This window comes from Salvelinus namaycush, unplaced genomic scaffold, assembly GCF_016432855.1.
Source record: "Salvelinus namaycush isolate Seneca unplaced genomic scaffold, SaNama_1.0 Scaffold3793, whole genome shotgun sequence".
NCBI lineage: Eukaryota > Metazoa > Chordata > Actinopteri > Salmoniformes > Salmonidae > Salvelinus > Salvelinus namaycush.
The window spans coordinates 1-20,870 of NW_024060778.1; the positions used below are offsets into that span (position 1 = coordinate 1).

At 49.4% G+C, this 20,870-nt stretch overlaps 1 protein-coding gene across 1 annotated transcript; it reads left to right on the top strand.

The window, feature by feature from the left end:
* Positions 1-264: 264 nt before the first annotated feature.
* LOC120040772 (centrosomal protein of 89 kDa-like) lies at positions 265-18,527 on the top strand (the record flags this gene model as incomplete). The annotated part of the gene is made up of 6 exons (XM_038985801.1): positions 265-432; positions 8,103-8,153; positions 10,739-10,822; positions 12,030-12,133; positions 15,864-15,979; positions 18,347-18,527. Coding segments are annotated over 6 exons (704 nt in total), but the record flags the coding sequence as incomplete, so codon positions are not given.
* Positions 18,528-20,870: the final 2,343 nt, after the last annotated feature.

Genomic DNA, 20,870 nt, shown 5'->3' on the forward strand with positions numbered 1-20,870 from the left:
GAGAGACAGGAGGGGAGATACGGGGTGGGAGTAGGGGAGGGGGGAGACAGGGGACCATGAGAGACGGGGGCCGTGCGAGAGACAGGGGACCATGAGAGACGGGGGCCGTGAGAGACGGGGTGGGAGTAGGGGAGGGGGGAGACAGGGGACCTACAACCCGGCTATGGAAGCCAGCTCTCATGATTTCTCAGTTTGTTATCAACGAAATTTCGGGATGTAACCTGGATAATAGGTGTTCTGCATTGTACTTCCTGTGTGGACCAGACACTGACTGTAGCTCCCCCTGCAGGTGAGCAGGCAGAACTGCTGAGTCTGAGGCAGCAAGCCCAGGAGCTGGTCGCCGAGAACGACAGCCTGAAGATGACCGTCCATCGCCTCAACGTGGAGCTCAGCCGCTACCAGACACGCTTCAGACCCCTGGGCAAAGAAGAGGTAACTATACCTACCCTAACTATAACTATAACTACCAGACACGCTTCAGACCCCTGGGCAAAGAAGAGGTAACTATACCTATTTGTATCAGACTCTCATTTTTATTTATTTATTTCACCTTTATTTAACCAGGTAGGCTAGTTGAGAACAAGTTCTCATTTACAACTGCGACCTGGCCAAGAATAAATCTATATACAGTGTGTGTAAATGAGGTAAGATAAGGGAGGTAAGGCAATAAATAGGCCATGGTGGCGAGGTAAATACAATATAGCAATTAAACACTGGAATGGTAGATGTGCAGAAGATGAATGTGCAAGTAGAGATACTGGGGTGCAAAGGAGCAAGATAAATAAATAAATACAGTATGGGGATGAGGTAGTTGGATAGGCCGTTTACAGATGGGCTATGTACAGGTGCAGTAATCTGTGAGCTGCTCTGACAGCTGGTGCTTAAAGTTAGTGAGGGAGATAAGTGTTTCCAGTTTCAGAGATTTTTGCAGTTCGTTCCAGTCATTGGCAGCAGAGAACTGGAAGGAGTGGCGGCCAAAGGAAGAATTGGTTTTGGGGATGACTAGTGAGATATACCTGCTGGAGCGCGTGCTGCGGGTGGGTGCTGCTATGGTGACCAGCGAGCTGAGATAAGGTGGGGCTTTACCAAGCAATTTGAGCTCAGGTGCATTCTATACCCTCCACAACCATAAGGCTCTGGTCTGAAGTAGTGCTCTGGTCTGAAGTAGTGCTCTGGTCTGAAGTAGTGCTCTGGTCTGAAGTAGTGCTCTGGTCTGAAGTAGTGCTCTGGTCTAAAGTAGTGCTCTGGTCTAAAGTAGTGCTCTGGTCTAAAGTAGTGCTCTGGTCTGAAGTAGTGCTCTGGTCTGAAGTAGTGCTCTGGTCTGAAGTAGTGCTCTGGTCTGAAGTAGTGCTCTGGTCTGAAGTAGTGCTCTGGTCTAAAGTAGTGCTCTGGTCTAAAGTAGTGCTCTGGTCTAAAGTAGTGCTCTGGTCTAAAGTAGTGCTCTGGTCTAAAGTAGTGCTCTGGTCTAAAGTAGTGCTCTGGTCTGAAGTAGTGCTCTGGTCTGAAGTAGTGCTCTGGTCTAAAGTAGTGCTCTGGTCTAAAGTAGTGCTCTGGTCTAAAGTAGTGCTCTGGTCTGAAGTAGTGCTCTGGTCTGAAGTAGTGCTCTGGTCTGAAGTAGTGCTCTGGTCTGAAGTAGTGCTCTGGTCTGAAGTAGTGCTCTGGTCTGAAGTAGTGCTCTGGTCTGAAGTAGTGCTCTGGTCTGAAGTAGTGCTCTGGTCTGAAGTAGTGCTCTGGTCTGAAGTAGTGCTCTGGTCTGAAGTAGTGCTCTGGTCTGAAGTAGTGCTCTGGTCTGAAGTTAGTGCTCTGGTCTGAAGTAGTGCTCTGGTCTAAAGTAGTGCTCTGGTCATATGGCTCTGGTCTGAAGTAGTGCTCTGGTCTGAAGTAGTGCTCTGGTCTGAAGTAGTGCTCTGGTCTGAAGTAGTGCTCTGGTCATATGGCTCTGGTCTGAAGTAGTGCTCTGGTCTGAAGTAGTGCTCTGGTCTGAAGTAGTGCTCTGGTCTGAAGTAGTGCTCTGGTCTGAAGTAGTGCTCTGGTCTAAAGTAGTGCTCTGGTCATATGGCTCTGGTCTGAAGTAGTGCTCTGGTCTGAAGTAGTGCTCTGGTCTGAAGTAGTGCTCTGGTCTGAAGTAGTGCTCTGGTCTGAAGTAGTGCTCTGGTCTAAAGTAGTGCTCTGGTCATATGGCTCTGGTCTGAAGTAGTGCTCTGGTCTGAAGTAGTGCTCTGGTCTGAAGTAGTGCTCTGGTCTGAAGTAGTGCTCTGGTCTGAAGTAGTGCTCTGGTCTGAAGTATTGCTCTGGTCTAAAGTAGTGCTCTGGTCTAAAGTAGTGCTCTGGTCTAAAGTAGTGCTCTGGTCTGAAGTATTGCTCTGGTCATACGGCTCTGGTCTGAAGTAGTGCTCTGGTCTGAAGTAGTGCTCTGGTCTATAAAGTAGTGCTCTGGTCTATAAAGTAGTGCTCTGGTCTATAAAGTAGTGCTCTGGTCTATAAAGTAGTGCTCTGGTCTATAAAGTAGTGCTCTGGTCTATAAAGTAGTGCTTTGGTCTAAAGTAGTGCTCCCTGTCATACGGCTCTGGTCTAAAGTAGTGCTCTGGTCTGAAGTAGTGCTTTGGTCTAAAGTAGTGCTCCCTGTCATACGGCTCTGGTCTAAAGTAGTGCTCTGGTCTGAAGTAGTGCTCTGGTCTGAAGTAGTGCTCTGGTCTAAAGTAGTGCTCTGGTCTAAAGTAGTGCTCTGGTCATACGGCTCTGGTCTAAAGTAGTGCTCTGGTCTGAAGAAGTGCTCTGGTCTGAAGTAGTGCTCTGGTCTATAAAGTAGTGCTCTGGTCTGAAGTAGTGCTCTGGTCTGAAGTAGTGCTCTGGTCTGAAGTAGTGCTCTGGTCTATAAAGTAGTGCTCTGGTCTATAAAGTAGTGCTCTGGTCTAAAGTAGTGCTCTGGTCTAAAGTAGTGCTCTGGTCTAAAGTAGTGCTCTGGTCTGAAGAAGTGCTCTGGTCTGAAGTAGTGCTCTGGTCTGAAGTAGTGCTTTGGTCTAAAGTAGTGCTCCCTGTCATACGGCTCTGGTCTGAAGTAGTGCTCTGGTCTGAAGTAGTGCTCTGGTCTGAAGAAGTGCTCTGGTCTGAAGTAGTGCTCTGGTCTGAAGTAGTGCTCTGGTCTGAAGTAGTGCTCTGGTCTAAAGTAGTGCTCTGGTCTAAAGTAGTGCTCTGGTCTATAAAGTAGTGCTCTGGTCTATAAAGTAGTGCTCTGGTCTATAAAGTAGTGCTCTGGTCTATAAAGTAGTGCTCTGGTCTAAAGTAGTGCTTTGGTCTGAAGTAGTGCTTTGGTCTAAAGTAGTGCTCTGGTCTAAAGTAGTGCTCCCTGTCATACGGCTCTGGTCTAAAGTAGTGCTCTGGTCTGAAGTAGTGCTTTGGTCTAAAGTAGTGCTCTGGTCTAAAGTAGTGCTCCCTTTCATACGGCTCTGGTCTAAAGTAGTGCTCTGGTCTGAAGTAGTGCTTTGGTCTAAAGTAGTGCTCCCTGTCATACGGCTCTGGTCTGAAGTAGTGCTCTGGTCTGAAGTAGTTCTCTGGTCTGAAGTAGTGCTCTGGTCTGAAGTAGTGCTCTGGTCTGAAGTAGTGCTCTGGTCTGAAGTAGTGCTCTGGTCTGAAGTAGTGCTCTGGTCTATAAAGTAGTGCTCTGGTCTATAAAGTAGTGCTCTGGTCTATAAAGTAGTGCTCTGGTCTAAAGTAGTGCTCTGGTCTAAAGTAGTGCTCCCTGTCATACGGCTCTGGTCTAAAGTAGTGCTCTGGTCTGAAGTAGTGCTTTGGTCTAAAGTAGTGCTCTGGTCTAAAGTAGTGCTCCCATTCATACGGCTCTGGTCTGAAGTAGTGCTTTGGTCTAAAGTAGTGCTCCCTGTCATACGGCTCTGGTCTGAAGTAGTGCTCTGGTCTGAAGTAGTGCTCTGGTCTAAAGTAGTGCTCCCTGTCATACGGCTCTTGTCTAAAGTAGTGCTCTGGTCTGAAGAAGTGCTCTGGTCTATAAAGTAGTGCTCTGGTCTAAAGTAGTGCTCTGGTCTATAAAGTAGTGCTCTGGTCTATAAAGTAGTGCTCTGGTCTATAAAGTAGTGCTCTGGTCTATAATGTAGTGCTCTGGTCTATAAAGTAGTGCTCTGGTCTAAAGTAGTGCTCTGGTCTGAAGTAGTGCTTTGGTCTAAAGTAGTGCTCTTGTCTGAAGTAGTGCTCCCTGTCATACGGCTCTGGTCTAAAGTAGTGCTCTGGTCTGAAGTAGTGCTCTGGTCTGAAGTAGTGCTCTGGTCTGAAGTAGTGCTCTGGTCTATAAAGTAGTGCTCTGGTCTATAAAGTAGTGCTCTGGTCTAAAGTAGTGCTCTGGTCTAAAGTAGTGCTCTGGTCTGAAGTATTGCTCTGGTCATACGGCTCTGGTCTAAAGTAGTGCTCTGGTCTGAAGAAGTGCTCTGGTCTGAAGTAGTGCTCTGGTCTGATGTAGTGCTTTGGTCTAAAGTAGTGCTCCCTGTCATACGGCTCTGGTCTGAAGTAGTGCTCTGGTCTGAAGTAGTGCTCTGGTCTGAAGTAGTGCTCTGGTCTAAAGTAGTGCTCTGGTCTAAAGTAGTGCTCTGGTCTGAAGAAGTGCTCTGGTCTGAAGTAGTGCTCTGGTCTGAAGTAGTGCTCTGGTCTGAAGTAGTGCTCTGGTCTGAAGTAGTGCTCTGGTCTGAAGTAGTGCTCTGGTCTAAAGTAGTGCTCTGGTCTAAAGTAGTGCTCTGGTCTATAAAGTAGTGCTCTGGTCTATAAAGTAGTGCTCTGGTCTATAAAGTAGTGCTCTGGTCTGAAGTAGTGCTCCCTGTCATACGGCTCTGGTCTGAAGTAGTGCTTTGGTCTAAAGTAGTGCTCTGGTCTAAAGTAGTGCTCCCTGTCATACGGCTCTGGTCTAAAGTAGTGCTCTGGTCTGAAGTAGTGCTTTGGTCTAAAGTAGTGCTCTGGTCTAAAGTAGTGCTCCCTTTCATACGGCTCTGGTCTAAAGTAGTGCTCTGGTCTGAAGTAGTGCTTTGGTCTAAAGTAGTGCTCCCTGTCATACGGCTCTGGTCTAAAGTAGTGCTCTGGTCTAAAGTAGTGCTCCCTGTCATACGGCTCTGGTCTAAAGTAGTGCTTTGGTCTAAAGTAGTGCTCTGGTCTAAAGTAGTGCTCCCTTTCATACGGCTCTGGTCTAAAGTAGTGCTCTGGTCTGAAGTAGTGCTTTGGTCTAAAGTAGTGCTCCCTGTCATACGGCTCTGGTCTGAAGTAGTGCTCTGGTCTGAAGTAGTGCTCTGGTCTGAAGTAGTGCTCTGGTCTGAAGTAGTGCTCTGGTCTGAAGTAGTGCTCTGGTCTAAAGTAGTGCTCTGGTCTAAAGTATTGCTCTGGTCTAAAGTATTGCTCTGGTCTAAAGTATTGCTCTGGTCTAAAGTAGTGCTCTGGTCTAAAGTATTGCTCTGGTCTAAAGTAGTGCTCTGGTCTATAAAGTAGTGCTCTGGTCTATAAAGTAGTGCTCTGGTCTAAAGTAGTGCTCTGGTCTAAAGTAGTGCTCCCTGTCATACGGCTCTGGTCTGAAGTAGTGCTCTGGTCTAAAGTATTGCTCTGGTCTAAAGTATTGCTCTGGTCTAAAGTAGTGCTCTGGTCTAAAGTATTGCTCTGGTCTAAAGTAGTGCTCTGGTCTATAAAGTAGTGCTCTGGTCTATAAAGTAGTGCTCTGGTCTAAAGTAGTGCTCTGGTCTAAAGTAGTGCTCCCTGTCATACGGCTCTGGTCTGAAGTAGTGCTCTGGTCTGAAGTAGTGCTCTGGTCTGAAGTAGTGCTCTGGTCTAAAGTAGTGCTCTGGTCTGAAGTAGTGCTCTGGTCTGAAGTAGTGCTCTGGTCTGAAGAAGTGCTCTGGTCTGAAGTAGTGCTCTGGTCTGAAGTAGTGCTCTGGTCTAAAGTAGTGCTCTGGTCTAAAGTAGTGCTCTGGTCTATAAAGTAGTGCTCTGGTCTATAAAGTAGTGCTCTGGTCTATAAAGTAGTGCTCTGGTCTAAAGTAGTGCTCTGGTCTATAAAGTAGTGCTTTGGTCTAAAGTAGTGCTCTGGTCTAAAGTAGTGCTCTGGTCTAAAGTAGTGCTCTGGTCTGAAGTAGTGCTCTGGTCTGAAGTAGTGCTCTGGTCTGAAGTAGTGCTCTGGTCTGAAGTAGTGCTCTGGTCTGAAGTAGTGCTCTGGTCTGAAGTAGTGCTCTGGTCTGAAGTAGTGCTCTGGTCTAAAGTAGTGCTCTGGTCTAAAGTAGTGCTCTGGTCTAAAGTAGTGCTCTGGTCTAAAGTAGTGCTCTGGTCATATGGCTCTGGTCTGAAGTAGTGCTCTGGTCTGAAGTAGTGCTCTGGTCTGAAGTAGTGCTCTGGTCTGAAGTAGTGCTCTGGTCTGAAGTAGTGCTCTGGTCTGAAGTATTGCTCTGGTCTGAAGTATTGCTCTGGTCTAAAGTAGTGCTCTGGTCTAAAGTAGTGCTCTGGTCTGAAGTATTGCTCTGGTCATACGGCTCTGGTCTGAAGTAGTGCTCTGGTCTGAAGTAGTGCTCTGGTCTGAAGTAGTGCTCTGGTCTATAAAGTAGTGCTCTGGTCTATAAAGTAGTGCTCTGGTCTATAAAGTAGTGCTCTGGTCTATAAAGTAGTGCTCTGGTCTATAAAGTAGTGCTTTGGTCTAAAGTAGTGCTCTGGTCTAAAGTAGTGCTCCCTGTCATACGGCTCTGGTCTAAAGTAGTGCTCTGGTCTGAAGTAGTGCTTTGGTCTAAAGTAGTGCTCTGGTCTAAAGTAGTGCTCCCTTTCATACGGCTCTGGTCTAAAGTAGTGCTCTGGTCTGAAGTAGTGCTCTGGTCTGAAGTAGTGCTCTGGTCTAAAGTAGTGCTCTGGTCTAAAGTAGTGCTCTGGTCTAAAGTAGTGCTCTGGTCATACGGCTCTGGTCTAAAGTAGTGCTCTGGTCTGAAGAAGTGCTCTGGTCTGAAGTAGTGCTCTGGTCTATAAAGTAGTGCTCTGGTCTATAAAGTAGTGCTCTGGTCTGAAGTAGTGCTCTGGTCTGAAGTAGTGCTCTGGTCTATAAAGTAGTGCTCTGGTCTATAAAGTAGTGCTCTGGTCTAAAGTAGTGCTCCCTGTCATACGGCTCTGGTCTGAAGTAGTGCTCTGGTCTGAAGTAGTGCTCTGGTCTGAAGTAGTGCTCTGGTCTAAAGTATTGCTCTGGTCTGAAGTAGTGCTCTGGTCTGAAGAAGTGCTCTGGTCTGAAGTAGTGCTCTGGTCTGAAGTAGTGCTCTGGTCTAAAGTAGTGCTCTGGTCTATAAAGTAGTGCTCTGGTCTATAAAGTAGTGCTCTGGTCTGAAGTAGTGCTTTGGTCTAAAGTAGTGCTCTGGTCTAAAGTAGTGCTCCCTTTCATACGGCTCTGGTCTAAAGTAGTGCTCTGGTCTGAAGTAGTGCTTTGGTCTAAAGTAGTGCTCCCTGTCATACGGCTCTGGTCTAAAGTAGTGCTCTGGTCTAAAGTAGTGCTCCCTGTCATACGGCTCTGGTCTAAAGTAGTGCTCTGGTCTGAAGTAGTGCTTTGGTCTAAAGTAGTGCTCTGGTCTAAAGTAGTGCTCCCATTCATACGGCTCTGGTCTGAAGTAGTGCTTTGGTCTAAAGTAGTGCTCCCTGTCATACGGCTCTGGTCTGAAGTAGTGCTCTGGTCTAAAGTAGTGCTCTGGTCATACGGCTCTGGTCTAAAGTAGTGCTCTGGTCTGAAGAAGTGCTCTGGTCTATAAAGTAGTGCTCTGGTCTATAAAGTAGTGCTCTGGTCTATAAAGTAGTGCTCTGGTCTATAAAGTAGTGCTCTGGTCTAAAGTAGTGCTCTGGTCTATAAAGTAGTGCTCTGGTCTATAAAGTAGTGCTCTGGTCTATAAAGTAGTGCTCTGGTCTATAAAGTAGTGCTCTGGTCTATAAAGTAGTGCTCTGGTCTAAAGTAGTGCTCTGGTCTGAAGTAGTGCTTTGGTCTAAAGTAGTGCTCTTGTCTGAAGTAGTGCTCCCTGTCATACGGCTCTGGTCTAAAGTAGTGCTCTGGTCTAAAGTAGTGTTCTGGTAATGTAATAATAATGTTTTCCCTCCATGTCTTTCAGAGCTCCAGGACCCATGGCCTTCCACTTAAAGGATCTGCTCCACCCTGGCTGGTCAGTCACTCAGACATTCTCATGGATTCCTCCTCTAGAAACATTGGCATTGTCTTCTGCTATGTATACCAGTGAATTATGAGCCCGATCCTTAGCTATCCCTGGCGATCCCTAGCTATCCCTGGCGATCCCTAGCTATCCCTGGCGATCCCTAGCTATCCCTGGCGATCCCTAGCTATCCCTGGCGATCCCTAGCTATCCCTGGCGACCCTTAGCTATCCCTGGCGACCCTTAGCTATCCCTGGCGACCCTTAGCTATCCCTGGCGACCCTTAGCTATCCCTGGCGATCCTTAGCTATCCCTGGCGACCCTTAGCTATCCCTGGCGATCCTTAGCTATCCCTGGCGATCCTTAGCTATCCCTGGCGATCCCTAGCTATCCCTGGCGATCCCTAGCTATCCCTGGCGATCCTTAGCTATCCCTTGCGACCCTTAGCTATCCTTGGCGACCCTTAGCGATCCCTGGCGATCCTTAGCTATCCCTGGCGATCCTTAGCTATCCCTGGCGATCCTTAGAGCTTAGACACCCCACTAGCGTTTGCTGGCCGAAAGTACTTAGCACCTCTGAACGTAGTTTGCGAACCGATTGCTATCCTTAGCAATCCTTAAACCCCAGTTCAGAGACAACCGACGACATGAGACGAGATTAGATAAAATTAGCTAGTTTTAGAATATTGTGTTGTACGACAGCGGACTAAAGACGGGGCATTCAGATCAAGGAGAGGAGACGTGCAGCTGAGATCATTTCCACGATAACGGTGCCTCTACGTCGACGTGATGGAACTTTGAAACAAAGTTTGCTACTTTGTTGTAGAAAGTTGCTGCAACAAACAAGTATCATGAAATACGTGCACCAGTAACAGTGTGAACTTTATGACTTGTCAGATGAATATCAGCAAGCTAGGCTAGCTATGTGCCTCAGAAAAGGTAGGTAGATCTCTGTTTGGTTAGCTAGCTAGCTGCTTGGCTGTGTGCAGAACGTTAGCTCACTGGCTTCTGATTGGCTAAATGGATCCGTCTCGTCTCAAGACTTTTTAGCTAAAGGTATGTGACCTGTTGAATCTCGGAAACTCCAGCCGTCGACATGAGACATTTTAAAACCGGACCGTTCAGATCAAACAAACTTGGTTCTAAAACTCCTTCAGACCGTCGCGTTGTCTCATCTTTTCTGAACTGGACTTTAAGTCTCGCACTTTTCGCACCGAATGTAAATCTAGCGTTCGTCTGCCGATCAATTCAGAGCGTTGTGTTTTTAGGGACCGCTCACTGTAGACATCCGACTGCCAACATGTTTCACGCGATTCTACATGTAAAATCGGTGCGCAATTGGTTCGCAAATTACGTTCAAAGGTGCTAATTACGTTCAAAGGTGCTAATTACTATCGGCCAGAAAATACTATTAGTATGTCTGAGCCCTTAGCGATCTTTAGCGTTCCTTAGCGATCTTTAGCGTTCCTTAGCGATCTTTAGCGTTCCTTAGCGATCTTTAGCGTTCCTTAGTGTTCCTCAGTGGTTCCCGGACACAGATTGAGATTCTCCATTGAGTTTGCTTGTCAGTCCACGATGAGGCTGAATCTGTCCTGGAAACCAGCGCTGGGTGTGATGAGGCTGAATCTGTGTCCTGGAAACCGCGCTGGGTGTGATGAGGCTGAATCTGTCCTAGAAACTAGCGCTGGGTGTGATGAGGCTGAATCTGTCCTAGAAACTAGCGCTGGGTGTGATGAGGCTGAATGTGTGTCCTGGAAACCAGCGCTGGGTGTGATGAGGCTGGATGTGTGTCCTGGAAACCAGCGCTGGGTGTGATGAGGCTGAATCTGTCCTAGAAACCAGCGCTGGGTGTGATGAGGCTGAATCTGTCCTGGAAACCAGCGCTGGGTGTGATGAGGCTGAATCTGTCCTGGAAACCAGCGCTGGTTGTGATGAGGCTGAATCTGTCCTAGAAACCAGCGCTGGGTGTGATGAGGCTGAATCTGTCCTAGAAACTAGCGCTGGTTGTGAGAGTGTCCTAGAAACCAGCGCTGGGTGTGATGAGGCTGAATCTGTCCTGGAAACCAGGGTGTGATGAGGCTGAATCTGTCCTGGAAACCAGCGCTGGGTGTGATGAGGCTGGATCTGTCCTGGAAACCAGCGCTGGTTGTGAGAGTGTCCTAGAAACCAGCGCTGGGTGTGATGAGGCTGAATCTGTCCTGGAAACCAGGGTGTGATGAGGCTCAATCTGTCCTGGAAACCAGCGCTGGGTGTGATGAGGCTGAATCTGTCCTGGAAACCAGGGTGTGATGAGGCTGAATCTGTCCTGGAAACCAGCGCTGGGTGTGATGAGGCTGAATCTGTCCTGGAAACCAGGGTGTGATGAGGCTGAATCTGTCCTGGAAACCAGGGTGTGATGAGGCTGGATCTGTCCTGGAAACCAGGGTGTGATGAGGCTGGATCTGTCCTGGAAACCAGGGTGTGATGAGGCTGAATCTGTCCTGGAAACCAGGGTGTGATGAGGCTGGATCTGTCCTGGAAACCAGCGCTGGGTGTGATGAGGCTGAATCTAAACTCGTCTAAACTCTAACGTCTGTTTTGATCCATTCTGTCTTTCAGCTGGACATGAAGTATTTATCTCCATTGTTGCTGGCTTATGAAGACCGGCTCACTGAGAAAGATGCTCTCCTACAGGCCTCGGAGGTAAGAGTGTGTGTGTGGTGTGTGTGTGTGGTGTGTGTGTGTGTGGTGTGTGTGTGTGTGTGTGTGTGTGTGTGTGTGTGTGTGTGTGTGCGTACACGTTTCTTTGTGTGTTTTGTATTAGTGTCACCTTGTTATCCTCTTGTTAATAACTTTATGCTTTTCAAATGTGTTATGGTCTATTTAAAAGAGAAACACAAGAGCCAATGAAAACACATCATGCTCAGCCAGTATATTAAAGTGTGGGGTGAAGACATCCAATGAAAATTAGTTAAACTGATAGAGGCCTGGTCTACCCAGGCTCTGGTTGAGATGGGCTCAACTATGTCCCACTAAACTGATAGAGGCCTGGTCTACCCAGACTCTGGTTGAGATGGGCTCAACTATGTCCCACTAAACTGATAGAGGCCTGGTCTACCCAGGCTCTGGTTGAGATGGGCTCAACTATGTCCCACTAAACTGATAGAGGCCTGGTCTACCCAGGCTCTGGTTGAGACGGGCTCAACTATGTCCCACTAAACTGATAGAGAGAGGCCTGGTCTACCCAGGCTCTGGTTGAGATGGGTTCAACTATGTTCCACTAAACTGATAGAGAGAGGCCTGGTCTACCCAGGCTCTGGTTGAGATGGGCTCAACTATGTCCCACTTAACTGATAGAGGCCTGGTCTACCCAGGCTCTGGTTGAGATGGGCTCAACTATGTCCCACTAAACTGATAGAGGCCCGGTCTACCCAGGCTCTGGTTGAGATGGGTTCAACTATGTCCCACTAAACTGATAGAGGCCTGGTCTACTCAGGCTCTGGTTGAGATGGGCTCAACTATGTCCCACTAAACTGCTAGAGGCCTGGTCTACCCAGGCTCTGGTTGAGATGGGCTCAATTATGTCCCACTAAACTGAGAGAGGCCTGGTCTCCTTTTGGCTGAACTGATAGAGGCCTGGTCTACCCTCTTGGCTGAACTGATAGAGGCCTGGTCTCCTCTTGTCTGGCCATTTTTCACTTAGTTGGTGTCCCAAACTAAGTGATTTACCGTCCATTTGGAGGGCAAATCTGACCATAACTCTATCATCCTGATTCGTGATTATAAGCCAAATTTAAAGCAGGAGACACCAGTGACTCGGTCTGTTAAGATAGCTGCTAGACTGATCTGAGACCTGTCCAGGTAGTGTTTGTTATCCAGGGTAATTGATTGATTGATTGGTTGTGTCTAGGAGGAGTTGAGAAGGTTCCGGGTCCGTGTGGAGGAGGTGGTGCAGGAGAACCAGAAACTACACCAGGACCTGAAACAGACAGGAGGAGTCAGCCACAAGGAGTGGTGAGTACTGTCTCTCTGTCTGGATGAGTCAGCCACAAGGAGTGGTGAGTACTGTCTGTCTCTCTGTCTGGAGGAGTCAGCCACAAGGAGTGGTGAGTACTGTCTGTCTCTCTGTCTGGATGAGTCAGCCACAAAGAGTGGTGAGTACTGTCTGTCTCTCTGTCTGGATGAGTCACCCACAAGGAGTGGTGAGTACTGTGTCTCTCTGTCTAGAGGAGTCAGCCACAAGGAGTGGTGAGTACTGTGTCTCTCTGTCTAGAGGAGTCAGCCACAAGGAGTGGTGAGTACTGTGTCTCTCTGTCTAGAGGAGTCAGCCACAAGGAGTGGTGAGTACTGTCTGTCTCTCTGTCTGGATGAGTCACCCACAAGGAGTGGTGAGTACTGTCTGTCTCTCTGTCTGGAGGAGTCAGTCACAAGGAGTGGTGAGTACTGTGTCTCTCTGTCTGGAGGAGTCAGCCACAAAGAGTGGTGAGTACTGTGTCTCTCTGTCTGGAGGAGTCAGCCACAAAGAGTGGTGAGTACTGTGTCTCTCTGTCTGGAGGAGTCAGCCACAAAGAGTGGTGAGTACTGTCTGTCTCTCTGTCTGAAGGAGTCAGCCACAAAGAGTGGTGAGTACTGTCTGTCTCTGTCTGGAGGAGTCAGCCACAAAGAGTGGTGAGTACTGTCTGTCTCTCTGTCTGGAGGAGTCAGCCACAAGGAGTGGTGAGTACTGTGTGTGTCTCTCTGTCTGAAGGAGTCAGCCACAAAGAGTGGTGAGTACTGTGTCTCTCTGTCTGGAGGAGTCAGCCACAAGGAGTGGTGAGTACTGTCTCTCTGTCTGGAGGAGTCAGCCACAAGGAGTGGTGAGTACTGTCTGTCTCTCTGTCAGGAGGAGTCAGCCACAAGGAGTGGTGAGTACTGTCTGTCTCTCTGTCAGGAGGAGTCAGCCACAAGGAGTGGTGAGTACTGTCTGTCTCTCTGTCAGGAGGAGTCAGCCACAAGGAGTGGTGAGTACTGTCTGTCTCTCTGTCAGGAGGAGTCAGCCACAAGGAGTGGTGAGTACTGTCTGTCTCTCTGTCAGGAGGAGTCAGCCACAAGGAGTGGTGAGTACTGTCTGTCTCTCTGTCAGGAGGAGTCAGCCACAAGGAGTGGTGAGTACTGTCTGTCTCTCTGTCTGGAGGAGTCAGTCACAAGGAGTGGTGATTACTGTCTGTCTCTCTGTCAGGAGGAGTCAGCCACAAGGAGTGGTGAGTACTGTGTGTGTCTCTCTGTCTGGAGGAGTCAGCCACAAGGAGTGGTGAGTACTGTGTGTGTCTCTCTGTCTGGAGGAGTCAGCCACAAGGAGTGGTGAGTACTGTCTGTCTCTCTGTCTGGAGGAGTCAGCCACAAAGAGTGGTGAGTACTGTCTGTCTCTCTGTCTGGAGGAGTCAGCCACAAGGAGTGGTGAGTACTGTGTGTGTCTCTCTGTCTGGAGGAGTCAGTCACAAGGAGTGGTGATTACTGTCTGTCTCTCTGTCAGGAGGAGTCAGCCACAAGGAGTGGTGAGTACTGTCTGTCTCTCTGTCTGGAGGAGTCAGCCACAAAGAGTGGTGAGTACTGTCTGTCTCTCTGTCTGGAGGAGTCAGCCACAAGGAGTGGTGAGTACTGTGTGTGTCTCTCTGTCTGGAGGAGTCAGTCACAAGGAGTGGTGATTACTGTCTGTCTCTCTGTCAGGAGGAGTCAGCCACAAGGAGTGGTGAGTACTGTGTGTGTCTCTCTGTCTGGAGGAGTCAGCCACAAGGAGTGGTGAGTACTGTGTGTGTCTCTCTGTCTGGAGGAGTCAGCCACAAGGAGTGGTGAGTACTGTCTGTCTCTCTGTCTGGAGGAGTCAGCCACAAGGAGTGGTGAGTACTGTCTCTCTGTCTGGAGGAGTCAGCCACAAGGAGTGGTGAGTACTGTGTGTGTCTCTCTGTCTGGAGGAGTCAGTCACAAAGAGTGGTGAGTACTGTCTGTCTCTCTGTCTGGAGAAGTCAGCCACAAGGAGTGGTGAGTACTGTGTCTCTCTGTCTGGAGGAGTCAGTCACAAGGAGTGGTGAGTACTGTGTCTCTCTGTCTGGAGGAGTCAGCCACAAAGAGTGGTGAGTACTGTGTCTCTCTGTCTGGAGGAGTCAGCCACAAAGAGTGGTGAGTACTGTCTGTCTCTCTGTCTGAAGGAGTCAGCCACAAAGAGTGGTGAGTACTGTCTGTCTCTGTCTGGAGGAGTCAGCCACAAAGAGTGGTGAGTACTGTCTGTCTCTCTGTCAGGAGGAGTCAGCCACAAGGAGTGGTGAGTACTGTCTGTCTCTCTGTCAGGAGGAGTCAGCCACAAGGAGTGGTGAGTACTGTCTGTCTCTCTGTCAGGAGGAGTCAGCCACAAGGAGTGGTGAGTACTGTCTGTCTCTGTCTGGAGGAGTCAGCCACAAGGAGTGGTGAGTACTGTCTGTCTCTGTCTGGAGGAGTCAGCCACAAGGAGTGGTGAGTACTGTCTGTCTCTCTGTCTGGAGGAGTCAGCCACAAGGAGTGGTGAGTACTGTGTGTGTCTCCCTGTCTGGAGGAGTCAGTCACAAAGAGTGGTGAGTACTGTCTGTCTCTCTGTCTGGAGGAGTCAGCCACAAGGAGTGGTGAGTACTGTGTGTGTCTCTCTGTCTGGAGGAGTCAGTCACAAAGAGTGGTGAGTACTGTGTGTGTCTCTCTGTCTGGAGGAGTCAGTCACAAAGAGTGGTGAGTACTGTCTGTCTCTCTGTCTGGAGGAGTCAGCCACAAGGAGTGGTGAGTACTGTCTGTCTCTCTGTCTGGAGGAGTCAGCCACAAGGAGTGGTGAGTACTGTGTCTCTCTGTCTGGAGGAGTCAGCCACAAGGAGTGGTGATTACTGTCTGTCTCTGTCTGGAGGAGTCAGCCACAAGGAGTGGTGAGTACTGTCTGTCTCTCTGTCTGGAGGAGTCAGCCACAAGGAGTGGTGAGTACTGTCTGTCTCTGTCTGGAGGAGTCAGCCACAAGGAGTGGTGAGTACTGTCTGTCTCTCTGTCAGGAGGAGTCAGCCACAAGGAGTGGTGAGTACTGTGTCTCTCTGTCTAGAGGAGTCAGCCACAAGGAGTGGTGAGTACTGTGTCTCTCTGTCTGGATGAGTCAGCCACAAGGAGTGGTGAGTACTGTCTGTCTCTGTCTGGATGAGTCAGCCACAAGGAGTGGTGAGTACTGTCTGTCTCTCTGTCTGGATGAGTCAGCCACAAGGAGTGGTGAGTACTGTCTGTCTCTGTCTGGAGGAGTCAGCCACAAGGAGTGGTGAGTACTGTCTGTCTCTCTGTCTGGAGGAGTCAGCCACAAGGAGTGGTGAGTACTGTGTCTCTCCGTCTGTCACTGTGTGTGTCTGTTTGTCTGTCTGTCTCTTTGTGTGTATGAGAAAGAGGAGACACTGTCTTGACACTTTTCTCTCCTCCTTCTTCTCTCCCCCCTCCTCTCCTCCCCTTCATCCTCTCCCCCCCCTCCTCTCCTTCCCCTCCTCTCCTCCTTCTTCTCTCCCCCCTCCTCTCCTCCCTCCTCTCTCCTCCCCTCCTCTCCTCCCCCTTCTCCCCCCCTCCTCTCCTCCCTCTTCTCTCCCCCCCTCCTATCCTCCTTCTTCTCTCCCCCCTCCTCTCCTCCCTCCTCTCTTCCCCTCCTCTCCTCCCTCCTCTCTTCCCCTCCTCTCCTCCTTCTCTCCCCCCTCCTCTCCTCCCCCCCCCCACCCCTCCCCAGGAGGCAGCTCCAGGAGCAGGCCCGTCTGGTACTTCAGGAGAACCAGGTCCTGATAGAGCAGCTGGAGGTGCAGCATACTAAGGCTAAGGACAGTCATGGGAGACATTTGACTGAAGGTAGGGAGGGACACCAGTAATCACCCCTGAGCCTCCCTCTCCCCCCCCCCCCCCCCCTGAAGGTAGGGAGGGACAGACACCAGTAATCACCCCTGAGCCTCCCTCTTCTCCCCCCCTGAAGGTAGGGAGGGACAGACACCAGTAATCACCCCTGAGCCTCCCTCTCCTCCCCCCCTGAAGGTAGGGAGGGACAGACACCAGTAATCACCCCTGAGCCTCCCTCTTCTCCCCCCCTGAAGGTAGGGAGGGACAGACACCAGTAATCACCCCTGAGCCTCCCTCTTCTCCCCCCCTGAAGGTAGGGAGGGACAGACACCAGTAATCACCCCTGAGCCTCCCTCTTCTCCCCCCCTGAAGGTAGGGAGGGACACCAGTAATCACCCCTGAGCCTCCCTCTTCTCCCCCCCTGAAGGTAGGGAGGGACAGACACCAGTAATCACCCCTGAGCCTCCCTCTTCTCCCCCCCTGAAGGTAGGGAGGGACAGACACCAGTAATCACCCCTGAGCCTCCCTCTCCTCCCCCCCTCCTCCATACTAAGGCTAAGGACAGTCATGGGAGACATTTGACTGAAGGTAGGGAGGGACACCAGTAATCACCCCTGAGCCTCCCTCTTTCAGATTCTACTATAGAAACTAGTTACATTCTGTTTCTACATTCTACACATTCATATTAACGCTGTATCAAACCCTGCTGGAGGTGAATGGTTGAAATCTTCACCCTGCTGGAGGTGAATGGTTGAAATCTTCACCCTGCTGGAGGTGTATGGTAGAAGTCTTCACCCTGCTGGAGGTGTATGGTAGAAGTCTTCACCCTGCTGGAGGTGACTGGTAGAAGTCTTCACCCTGCTGGAGGTGAATGGTAGAAGTCTTCACCCTGCTGGAGGTGAATGGTTGAAATCTTCACCCTGCTGGAGGTGAATGGTTGAAATCTTCACCCTGCTGGAGGTGTACGGTAGAAATCTTCACCCTGCTGGAGGTGAATGGTTGAAATCTTCACCCTGCTGGAGGTGTACGGTAGAAATCTTCACCCTGCTGGAGGTGAATGGTTGAAATCTTCACCCTGCTGGAGGTGAATGGTTGAAATCTTCACCCTGCTGGAGGTGAATGGTTGAAATCTTCACCCTGCTGGAGGTGTACGGTAGAAATCTTCACCCTGCTGGAGGTGAATGGTTGAAATCTTCACCCTGCTGGAGGTGTACGGTAGAAATCTTCACCCTGCTGGAGGTGAATGGTTGAAATCTTCACCCTGCTGGAGGTGAATGGTTGAAATCTTCACCCTGCTGGAGGTGAATGGTTGAAATCTTCACCCTGCTGGAGGTGAATGGTTGAAATCTTCACCCTGCTGGAGGTGTACGGTAGAAGTCTTCACCCTGCTGGAGGTGAATGGTTGAAATCTTCACCCTGCTGGAGGTGTACGGTAGAAATCTTCACCCTGCTGGAGGTGAATGGTAGAAGTCTTCACCCTGCTGGAGGTGAATGGTAGAAATCTTCACCCTGCTGGAGGTAGATGGTAGAAGTCTTCACCCTGCTGGAGGTCAATGGTAGAAGTCTTCACCCTGCTGGAGGTGAATGGTAGAAGTCTTCACCCTGCTGGAGGTGTACGGTAGAAATCTTCACCCTGCTGGAGGTGAATGGTAGAAGTCTTCACCCTGCTGGAGGTGAATGGTAGAAATCTTCACCCTGCTGGAGGTAGATGGTAGAAGTCTTCACCCTGCTGGAGGTGAATGGTAGAAGTCTTCACCCTGCTGGAGGTGAATGGTAGAAGTCTTCACCCTGCTGGAGGTGTACGGTAGAAGTCTTCACCCTGCTGGAGGTGTACGGTAGAAATCTTCACCCTGCTGGAGGTGAATGGTAGAAGTCTTCACCCTGCTGGAGGTGAATGGTAGAAATCTTCACCCTGCTGGAGGTGAATGGTTGAAATCTTCACCCTGCTGGAGGTGAATGGTTGAAATCTTCACCCTGCTGGAGGTGAATGGTTGAAATCTTCACCCTGCTGGAGGTGAATGGTAGAAGGTGAATGGTAGAAGTCTTCACCCTGCTGGAGGTGACTGGTAGAAGTCTTCACCCCGCTGGAGGTAAATGGTAGAAGTCTTCACCCTGCTGGAGGTGAATGGTAGAAGTCTTCACCCTGCTGGAGGTGTACGGTAGAAGTCTTCACCCTGCTGGAGGTGAATGGTAGAAGTCTTCACCCTGCTGGAGGTGAATGGTAGAAGTCTTCACCCTGCTGGAGGTGAATGGTAGAAGTCTTCACCCTGCTGGAGGTAGATGGTAGAAGTCTTCAGAGTTGAAAGTTATCTCCATGAACTGTTCCTCCCTCCCTCCATCTCTCCTCCCTCCCTCCATCCCTCCTCCCTCCCCCCTCTCCAGTCTCTAAGGTGTGTAAGCAGCTGATGTTGCTGGAGGCAGAGAAGCAGCGGCTGGAGGGGGAGCTGGAGGTAACGAGGAGAGAGCTCCACACTCTGCAGACAGATCACCTCCAGGCACGGTGCAGTCTGGAGAATGCTGTCAGCTGGGACGAACACCACGCCATCGCCACCAAACTCAAACGGTAGCTAGTTATAATACACCGACTCAGACAGCAGATAGATACTGACTGACTCAAGCGGCAGATAGATACTGACTGACTAACAGCAGATAGATACTGACTGACTCAGACAGCAGATAGATACTGACTGACTCAAACGGCAGATAGATACTGACTGACTCAAACGGCAGATAGATACTGACTGACTCAAACGGCAGATAGATACTGACTGACTCAAACGGCAGATAGATACTGACTGACTCAAACGGCAGATAGATACTGACTGACTCAGACGGCAGATAGATACTGACTGACTCAGACGGCAGATAGATACTGACTGACTCAGACGGCAGATAGATACTGACTGACTCAGACGGCAGATAGATACTGACTGACTCAGACGGCAGATAGATACTGACTGACTCTGACGGCAGATAGATACTGACCGACTCTGACGGCAGATAGATACTGACCGACTCTGACGGCAGATAGATACTGACCGACTCTAACGGCTGATAGATACTGACCGACTCAGACGGCAGATGGATACTGACGGACTCAGACGGCAGATAGATACTGACGGACTCAAACGGCAGATAGATACTGACTGACTCAAACGGCAGATAGATACTGACTGACTCAAACGGCAGATAGATACTGACTGACTCAAACGGCAGATAGATACTGACTGACTCAAACGGCAGATAGATACTGACTGACTCAAACGGCAGATAGATACTGACTGACTCAAACGGCAGATAGATACTGACTGACTCAAACGGCAGATAGATACTGACTGACTCAAACGGCAGATAGATACTGACTGACTCAAACGGCAGATAGATACTGACTCAGACAGCAGATAGATACTGACTCAGACAGCAGATAGATACTGACTGCCTCAGACAGCAGATAGATACTGACTGCCTCAAACAGCAGATAGATACTGACTGCCTCAAACAGCAGATAGATACTGACTGACTCAAACGGCAGATAGATACTGACTGACTCAAACGGCAGATAGATACTGACAGACTCAAACGGCAGATAGATACTGACAGACTCAAACGGCAGATAGATACTGACCGACTCAAACGGCAGATAGATACTGACCGACTCAGACGGCAGATAGATACTGACCGACTCAAACGGCAGATAGATACTGACTGACTCAAACGGCAGATAGATACTGACTGACTCAAACGGCAGATAGATACTGACTGACTCAGACGGCAGATAGATACTTACTGACTCAGACAGCAGATAGATACTGACTGACTCAGACAGCAGATAGATACTGACTGACTCAGACAGCAGATAGATACTGACTGACTCAGACAGCAGATAGATACTGACTGACTCAGACAGCAGATAGATACTGACTGACTCAGACGGCAGATAGATACTGACTGACCTCAGACAGCAGATAGATACTGACTGACTTCAGACAGGCAGATAGATACTGACTGACTCAGACGGCAGATAGATACTGACTGACTCAGGACGGCAGATAGATACTGCCTGACTCAGACGGCAGATAGATACTGACTGACTCAGACGGCAGATAGATACTGAACGTCGACTCAGACGGCAGATAGATACTGACCGACTCTGACGGCAGATAGATACTGACCGACTCTGACGGCAGATAGATACTGACCGACTCTGACGGCAGATAGATACTGACCGACTCAGACGGCAGATGGATACTGACGGACTCAGACGGCAGATAGATACTGACTGACTCAAACGGCAGATAGATACTGACTGACTCAAACGGCAGATAGATACTGACTGACTCAAACGGCAGATAGATACTGACTGACTCAAACGGCAGATAGGATACTGACTGACTCAAACCGGCAGATAGATACTGACTGACTCAAGCGGCAGATAGATACTGACTACTCAAACGGCAGATAGATACTGACTGACTCAAACGGCAGATAGATACTGACTGACTCAAACGGCAGATAGATACTGACTGACTCAAACGGCAGATAGATACTGACTGACTCAAACGGCAGATAGATACTGACTGACTCAAACGGCAGATAGATACTGACTGACTCAAACGCAGATAGATACTGACTGACTCAAACGCAGATAGATACTGACTGACTCAGACGGCAGATAGATACTGACTCAGACAGCAGATAGATACTGACTCAGACAGCAGATAGATACTGACTGCCTCAAACAGCAGATAGATACTGACTGACTCAAACAGCAGATAGATACTGACTGACTCAAACGGCAGATAGATACTGACTGACTCAAACGGCAGATAGATAACTGACAGACTCAACGGCAGATAGATACTGACAGACTCAAACGCAGATAGATACTGACCGACTCAAACGGCAG